Source organism: Onychomys torridus, chromosome 18 (assembly GCF_903995425.1).
Source record: "Onychomys torridus chromosome 18, mOncTor1.1, whole genome shotgun sequence".
Lineage (NCBI taxonomy): Eukaryota > Metazoa > Chordata > Mammalia > Rodentia > Cricetidae > Onychomys > Onychomys torridus.
The window spans coordinates 5,964,913-5,973,508 of NC_050460.1; the positions used below are offsets into that span (position 1 = coordinate 5,964,913).

An 8,596-nucleotide genomic window follows, 5' to 3' on the forward strand; every position below is an offset into this window, starting at 1 on the left:
CAAGGCGTAGTCCATGCCCTCAGTCTCCTCCATGAACTAGCTCATCACTATAGCATGGGAGCAGGAACTGGAGTGGAGGAGTCCACATTCAGCCTTTGCAGCCATCTTGGGAAAGGCTGATGCTGTAGCTGAAGGCTCTCACTGGCCTGAGAGGGGCTGGCAGGCAGGAACAAGTGGCATGTGTGATCTGCAGGCTTCCAGAACAGAAGGGCCAGCAGCCTCAGTCAGGGCACATCAGATGACACGTGGCCTTGGTCAGCTCTGAGACCTCCTGCTGCCAATTCCTTCATGTCCCCAGGCCTTAGTCACTGTCCCTTCTCATCAGAACAGGACTCTAGAGATGTTGGCTGCCTCAAGGGCTCATGAGTCCTGGCTCTTGTCTCCAAACATCTAGAGAAGATTGTAGGGAGCAGAGGGAGGCTGAGAACACAGTGGCCGGGGTGGAAGGAATGCAGCTGTGCGTCCTCCTGCCCCAGGGCTTTTGCCTGTCTTCGGTCCTCTTCTGGCCTCTGAACCCACTGGACTCAGCCTCCCAGATCACTCAGTTATCTTAGACCAAGCAGGCTTCCATGGCGTCTCTGGTCCTTCCGGAAGGTGTATCCAGGGCTTAGCCGAGTTGCTGCCCAAATTGTAGCCTACAACAAACAGGGAGAGGTGAAGAAGGGCCATGCCCTGCGCTCAGTGCCCTGATGCCCCTGGGCAATCTTTGACCCCTCCAAGCTCTGTGTTGATCCTTCATCCCCTTAAGGGACATGTGAGGCCACCCATGCCTGGCCACCCTCCTCCTCACTGGATGCCACTGGTCATCTTGACTGGACACGGGCAGAGGGATATTCCCCAGCCAAAGACTCAGTGTCACAGTCCTTAGAGTAGGGTCCAGATCTTGGTCCTGGGAGCCAGGGGTGACTCTACTTACTTCCCATGTGCCTCTTCTTCCAAATCCCATAGCCCATAACCATCACCACAGGCGCAGGAAGCAACGTCAGCATCACCACCACCACAGTGAGGTAAGTCTCCTGGGACCTGAGGAGGCAGGACAGCAGAAGAGTAAGGACCAGCACTCAGCCTCTCAGCACCCCTCTAGGGACCCCTCTTCTGGGGTCCAGGGGTGGGAAGAGAAAGGAGACACCAGAGTTCCAGGAAGTACGTCACCAGGCAGGAGGAGCATCTACACTTGACACCTCTCCTCCAGTATCCTCACATCCTTCATCAGTGAAAACAAGAGCCCTACAGAATGGCCACTGGGGCTGAAGAGATCAAGACTGTTTCCTCCACAGTGACTGAGGACACCTCTTGCCCCCTTTGTCTTCTGTAGCGGGAGCACCCCCTCCATATGACCCCCCTCCATGTGACCCCCCTCCATGTGACCCCATCTATGTGACCCCCTCCATGTGACACCCCTCCATTGACAACCTCCATGTGACCCCATCCATGTGACCCCCATCCATGTCACCCCCTCCACATGACCCCCCTCCATGTGACCCCATCTATGTGACCCCCTCCATGTGATCCCCCCTCCATGTGACACCCCTCCATTGACAACCTCCATGTGACCCCCTCCATGTGACCCCATCCATGTGACCCCCCTCCATGTCACCCCCCCTCCATGTCACCCCCCTCCATGTCACCCCCCTCCATGTCACCCCCCTCCATGTCACCCCCCTCCATGTGACACTAGGGTCTGCATTGTCCTCTGTGCTGGAGTCCTTCATGTTCCCCTACGAATGGAGAGCTGGAGGTGGCATATCCCTGTCCTAGATCCCTTGGCCTTGAGTGGGCATCTGACCCAAGATGCCCAGTGGGAGGACGCTCTTGTCTGCACAGCAGAGGCTGCCTCAGGCACAGTTTGCCAGCTGACTTCCAATCTCTGTCCCACTTCCACCCTCTTCCTAGTGCTCTTTGTAAAATGCTGGTCCTCATCTCAGGGTCTGGGGAAACCCAAAGAGAGCATCCACACTTCCCACTTCCCACCCCCTTGCCCTGGCCCTCCCCCCTTCTCTCCATCCATAGTCTTGACCCTCATCCTCATTGCCTTCTGTTATGACCCTTCCCATTTCCCACAATTCACTGCTGAATAGCAGTAATCCGCACTGAGTTCATGGGGAGCAATAGGGAGTGTTGGATATAAGAGTGAGTGGCCTCTTGAGATCTTTTGGGCTCTGAGAGCTGAGGCCACGCTTGATAAAATATCACATAACCTGTTGGGAGGTAACTGGTGGCACATCCCCGTGGTGGACAAGCCACTGCTCAGGTGTCTGGACACGGTGGAAGTGGTCCCTGGGTCAGCAGAGAAGGACCTCGCATTGCTAGGAGACACAGTCACTGGCTGGGACTTCATGCTCTTCCCGGGCTCTGCGAGGGTACCACTGGTTTCGGTGAAGCTGAAGCTTGTCACAGGGGTCGGTGCGGTGGTCCCTGAGGCCAAGGTGAGGAGTCCAGATGTGAACACAGTCATGTCAGAGGTGAAAGGGCTGTGAGGGCCTGAAATGGGGACCTGGCCCGTTGTGACAAATCCACTCTCGAAGATGTTGGTTAGATGCGTGGGAGGAATGTTTCTCTCAGTTGTGAGGGCTGAGGGACCAGAGAGGAAGAAGAATTAGATTAAGCCTGAGGCTTGAGTGCCAGGGACAGAATTCATAGACCCTCAGCTGTGCGGACACTGGGGAGAACCCGCCTGTAACTTTGGGTTTGGTGTCTGAGTGTCAGGTGTGTGTTCTTTCAGACAGTGACAGCAAGGAGGAAGTAGACATATGAGGAAAGGAGACCCTGGGACAATCGCTTCAGCCTCCCCTACCAGTCCTGCTCACAGAACACAGATCCAACTTCCTTCCTAGCTCCCTAGTCACTTTCCAGGCTCTTCTCAATCAAGAGCATCAAAGAGATTTCCTTTTAAATTTGATTTAGTGTGTAAGTGTGTGTGTGTGTGTGTGTGTGTGTGTGTGTATGTGTGCACAGTACACACGTGGGGGTTCGGGGACAGTTTGCAGGAGTCAGTTCTGACATTTCATCAGAAGGATCCTGGGATTTGAACCCGGGTCATCGGGCTTGATGCCAAGTGCTGTTACCCATTGAGCCATCTCATGCCCCCTTCTGAGTTTAAGAGATATTTATATAATATAATGTAATATATTATAATATAATATAATATTAGTATAATATAATATAGTAATGTAATATAATATAATATAATATGATATGATGCTGTATAAAGGCAGCTGCTTCATAATGTCAGCTGGGGACCAGAATTGGGACAGAGAGGCGCTAGGTTCCCAAATTCAAGAGGAAACTGCAAACGAAGAGTTATGGTCAGAACCCCTCCTTGGGGTTCACTAAGACACACAGAAGCAGACCCTGCCCCTCACACCATCATTCCAAGGTTTTAGCACCAGCAGCAGCATTGTGGGGATGGACAGCATGTGGAAATTGCAATCAAGAGTTCTGAATCTTGTGGGGAGCCACAGGTCTGTCTCCGCAGGAAAGACAGAAAAAGACTTCCAAGCCCTCTTGTAGGCATAGAAAAGACACATTCCTGAGGCCAGTGGTCACTGCGCAGGGAGGCCTGAGCATTGGTCTGATTCATCTCTTTTCATCAAATATTAAATTATCAGCTGGTTGTTGATTCTTTCTGGACCCTGGGAGGTGACTATCAAGGGGCTGGACCCCCATAGTCCTTGTTAAGTGTCCAAATCCCACTTGTCCAAGCCACTGCTCTTTCCAGTCCAGCATCCAGCTTGGTTTCATTGCCTCCCCTCCCACTCTCAGTGATGGCTGCCTTACAGAGAAGGGGCTGAAGACACGGCTCACTTGGTCAAGTGCTTGCCTTGAAAGTGTGAGGACCTGGGCACACTGGTATGTGCTTTTCATCTGGGCATCAGGGAGCTACCATAGCCCTTGACATGCTCCAGGGCGGTGAGAAATCCTGTCTCAAAACCAATATGGACAGCTCCTAAGGAGTGACACCTGAGCTCGACCTCTGGCCTCCACGTGTACACAGTACCCCCTCACATATATCTACACGTACATCCACAAAGTGGGGGAGCAAAGAAAGATACAACACATTTCTCTTCCTGTTACAGTTAGAATTAGACCCAGCTCTGTTTGTATCATGGAATTCAGAACCACATGACTCTCCAAGCTGAAAGCCGAAATGAAGGCATTTCATTTGCCTGGTGTAGTGGTTCACACCTTTAATTCTAGCACTCAGGAGGCAGGGACAGGGGGTCTTCATGAGTTCCAGGCCAGCCAAGGTTGCATAGTGAGGCCCTGCCCCCAAATAAACAAGCAAATAAGTGTAACTGCTAACTATAAAAGTTACTGTTCCTTTTCCCCTAACTTCCTCCCCGACACTCAGAGTGGACCAGCTACACCAATCCTTTTGCAGACCTTGCTGCATCTCACCTTTGCTCATCAGGCTCTCCCTACAGATGCCCTTCCAAGCATGAGAGAGAGCTCTCCTCACCCGGGGCCCCTGACACTGAGTAGCTAGTTCATCATTGCTTTCTAAGCACATGCATCGTGCTATGCAATGATTTGTCTAGATGGAGTGTTACTGTCTGGCATCCCCACAGGGCAGGACTGTCGCTGGTTTTGTCCATCATCATATTCTCAAAGCCTATAAGAGAGCTGGGCACTCCCCCAGCTCAGTGAGCCTATGTTGTTCAGCTAACTGAATAAAACAAAGCATGGTCCGGCATCCCAGTCTTTCCTCTGTACAAGGACAAGGCCAGGCCACACAAAGTTTGATAAAACTCACTTTCTTCGGAAAAATGGTGACAGGAAGATGTCCATAGTGAAGAACCATATTATACTATCCCACTCATGCCAGCTCTGGGCAGTTCTGCTCACCTGGATATACTTCCAGCTGGAAACCCACCAGAGGGTAGAGATTCCCAGCCGTGTTACGCATACACCAGTATCGTCCGGAGTCCTGGACTCTGAGGGCCTCCATGGTGATGTAGACCACCTTGGCCTTGGCGTCATCCCTTATTGAGTAGCTGGGCCCCTTCACCCAGCCCCGGATGAAGTTCAGCTCACACTTCTTCTTCTTCACTTTGCACCAAGCCTTGCCCTCCACGCGGTTCCGGCGGTTCTTGTACGAGCACTGCAGGGACAGAGACTCCCCTTCACGCCGCCGCACTTTCCGGTACACGTTCTCAATGGAGGGACCTGGGGAGATAGGACTTGCTGAGCAAGGTCGGGAGAGGAAGAAGCAGCCATCTTGACACTGACAGCTGGAGGCGAGAGGAGAGGAGGATGCAGCCCTGGCTTTCATGGGGCTCAGCATGAGGAAACAACTCTAGCAGGAGCGCTCCACCAGATATAGTCTCTTCCTCTGGATGTTTTCTGGTCTTCAGGGATGCCCAGTATTTCACGACAGACCCAGGCTCTGCCTGAGATAGATATGCAAACACAAACAGGTCACCAAGCTCTGGACCTGAGAGCCCAAACTACTGATGTGATGAAAAGGTCCAGTATCTAGGAAAATGATGAAGAGTTATTTCTCCTAGTAATAATTTTTCTTCCTACTCTTTCTCTCCTCCCTCCCCACTCTCTCCTCTCGGTTTTGTATGTCCTGATGGGGATAACACCCAGTGCTTCAAGCATGTTAGGCAAGCACTCTACCATTGAGCCACACCCCTGCCCTTTATTTGAATAATTTTTAAATAGCACTCTCCATGGTGCTTAATTTTTTAATATTCTAGTTTCATAAAACCCATAGATTAAAGCATGCCACACACACACTTGAGCCCAGCCCCCACTGATGAGCCAGTCAATGGATTCCACGTCATTTACTGTTCATCCAGTGTTCTGACATGGCAACTTGACTTTGTCGTCTATAATTGGGCAAGTCCTAGCTATCCCTGGGTGCGTGGGGCCTGCAGACCACAGGCTAGACATGCCTGGTAGAGCATCTGGCCTCTGTACTCATGAGATGTGGTGCCCGTAACAGCATGAGGGAGGCTGAGGCAGGAAGTTGTAGAATTTAAGGCTAACCTGGGATACCTAGTGAGTTCAGGCTAGCCTGAAAACAAAAGCCTGTCTCTAAAGAGAAAAGAGGGCTGGGGAGAGAGTTCATGAGTGAGACTCCTGAGCATGAGTACCTAAGTTCAAATCCCAGGTCTCATGCAAAATGCCCAGCACCAGGACCCAGTGATGGGCTGGGGATGAACACATGAATGCGGTCTGTGTCCTTCATAATCCAATCTGTTGAAGAAATTAGAGACAGACGTGTCAGGATGATTCGGGGGGACAGAGGGAGAGAGGAGCTACCCACAAGACCCCCGAAGCCACTTGTCACTGCAGCGGAAGCTCTGAGAGTCTTCTTCCCTTGCAGAGTCAACAAGAGGACAGAGCAGGCCTCTCCTATTCACCTCTGCTGAGCTGTGTTTTGAGAAGAACCTTCCCCCTGCGGGTGGAACAACAGAGGTGGGGCCCCCTGGAGGAAGCGAGGGGTCCTGGGTTCACTGGTGCCTTCCCTCTGTCAAACAGTGAGGAGTGGGTTTGCCATCCCTCACCATACCCAGGACAGAACAGGAAGTGGTAAGTGGTTGCCTTGACAGCCAGGAATGGGTGAGCCCCCTGCAGAGAGTAGCCCTGAATAGGGAAAGGCCTTTGGGGATTGGTTCCCTTCTGGTCAAAGCAGAGGGACCGGATATGGCATCAGCATTCCGAGAAAAAGTGACTTCAAAGTGTGCAGACACGTTACAAGAACTCACAACAGCACCAGTCAGAACTCTCTTGACAGACAAAGGGCAAACGGGCAATTTCTGTGAGGAAATTCTCCATACCAAGGAAACCCAGCAGACAGAGGCCAATATAGAGGACACAGTACACCCTCTGTGTGAGGCCTGGTCAGGCTCTGCCTGGAGCCAGATATTAGCGTGGGACATTCTCACTGGTCCCTGGTAAAGACCCACCAAGTCAGCCCAGTCTCCTTCCCCAACCCACAAAACATGAAGACACAGGATCAAGAAAAAGGCAAATGGAGGGTGGGGGAGGAGACAGGAGGAAGTGGTCTTTCTCTTCTCTCAGCCCCCACCTCTCACCTGAGACACAACCCTGTAGGCACAGCAGCAGCAGCAACCGGAACATGAGAGGCCATGGCTCCATCCAGATGAACAGTCAGTCACCCAGGGAATCTAGGACCCTCACTGACCCCAGGCATGCCACTTGGGTCTACCAGAGAGGGATGTCAGGGTCTAGAAAATACAGTTGCCTATTTCGGGAAGTGAGGCTGTGTGGCACACAGTGTCCCAGCAGAGCCTATCACAAGTGTGGGGAGAGCAAGTGAGGGCGGGCGCTGGTTGTTTCCGCCCTCTTCCTCAGAACTTCAGGCAGGTGTGGCTGTTCCACCCAGCCCTGGGGCCCCTGGGCCTGGGGAAGCTGGAGACCCACAACCTCTGTGATTCTCTACAGAAAACCCCATCCACCTGGAGCATCTCCTCATCCAAGGGGGCTGGTCCACCCAGGGAACTGGAGGGGAGGCTTCTGGGACATTCCGTACAGACTTTATGGGATCTTCTGGGTTCAGAGGTTCGGGAGCTGGTGTTCTCGGGCAGGCCTTGACACTCCTTCACAAGGAAGGTCTTACGTCTGGTGAATTGTGTTTCTTCGGTCACCCTGACCCTCCATTTCCCGGCTGCTTACACTGCTCGTTCCTGCTCACTGTGGCAAATAACCTCTCACAGGCTCACGTGCGGCTTATTTTTGTCATGGGGAAAATATGCAAATTTTAAAACTCACACTCACACACAGGCCTCTCCATTTCCCCGTCCACACGCTGCCCCAGCTCTGTCCTTTGCCATTCCTCCTGTGGTCTCTAACCCCTCCCCCCACCAGCTCCCTCTGGCCCTCCACTCCTCCCAGGCTCCCAGACTTCTAGAAATACAGTAAACCTCCCCTCCCCCATCTCCTCCCGGATTACTCTGCCCTCAGAGCCCCTCCCTCCCCTTGTCTGCCCGCTTAGACCTCCTCAGAGCCCAGTCCTGTCCCTCCACTTCCTTTCCCCAACCATATCTCTCTTCCGCAGCCACCGGCTCCAGTTGAAATGACCCAGCATCTGGCCCAAAACTCCACCCTTCCCCCAGTCCCCAGAGAATGGTAAGACTGCTGACATCCAACAGCTGTGCAACCCCATGACTATATGTGTTCCCGCTACTTGTTTAGCTCCCCCCCAACAAAAAGTCCCCCGATTTGCACAGCCACAGTCTTAACGTGAACTTGAACTCCCAAACCAAAGGAGTTTTAGCTTTGCTCACTTCAAACTTCACACATCTTTTAACTCATTCATTCATTCGTTCTTACAACCTCCTTGCTACGCATGGCCCTGGACACTATGGGTAAAAGAATGAGACACACTTGTCCTGTAAGGGTTCTGATGTGGCTGGCGTTCAAAGGGGACACTGAGATACGTTATCTTTCGGGGGAGAATTGTCTTCAGTGCTGTGAACAGAAGAAGTTCCTGGGAAGAGCAGCACCTGATGCTGAACCTTCTACAAAGCTGGTTGCCTGTCCCACTCATGACCGCTTTCCCATTGCTTCAATCTCAGTGTCTTGACTTCCCCACCAAGATGGCTGTACTCTTAAACTTCACTTC

General features: G+C 52.3%; 1 protein-coding gene across 2 annotated transcripts; it reads right to left on the reverse strand.

Annotated features, from left to right (window-relative positions):
* Positions 1–537: 537 nt before the first annotated feature.
* On the reverse strand, positions 538–7,110 carry Treml2 (triggering receptor expressed on myeloid cells like 2). 2 transcript variants are annotated; one of them, XM_036167196.1, is made up of 5 exons: positions 7,047–7,110; positions 4,846–5,166; positions 2,199–2,415; positions 917–1,023; positions 538–635 (listed from the first exon to the last, which is right to left on the reverse strand). In XM_036167196.1, exons 1-5 carry the CDS (start codon positions 7,108–7,110, stop codon positions 538–540), a joined length of 807 nt encoding a protein of 268 aa, XP_036023089.1. The 2 variants fall into 2 exon arrangements, with proteins under 2 accessions (XP_036023089.1, XP_036023088.1); XM_036167195.1 differs by having other exon boundaries at positions 2,199–2,571.
* Positions 7,111–8,596: the final 1,486 nt, after the last annotated feature.

Excerpts from the sequence above, each read along its gene's own strand:
- Treml2 (XM_036167195.1), bottom strand. The coding sequence starts at position 7,110 with ATGGAGCCATGGCCTCTCATGTTCCGGTTGCTGCTGCTGCTGTGCCTA. Across the intron at positions 2,572-4,845 it reads CCAGCTGGAAGTATATCCAG|CCCTCACAACTGAGAGAAAC; the intron begins GTGAGCAGAACT and ends CTGGTCCCTCAG. Across the intron at positions 1,024-2,198 it reads CACCAGTTACCTCCCAACAG|GTCCCAGGAGACTTACCTCA; the intron begins GTTATGTGATAT and ends CTGCCTCCTCAG.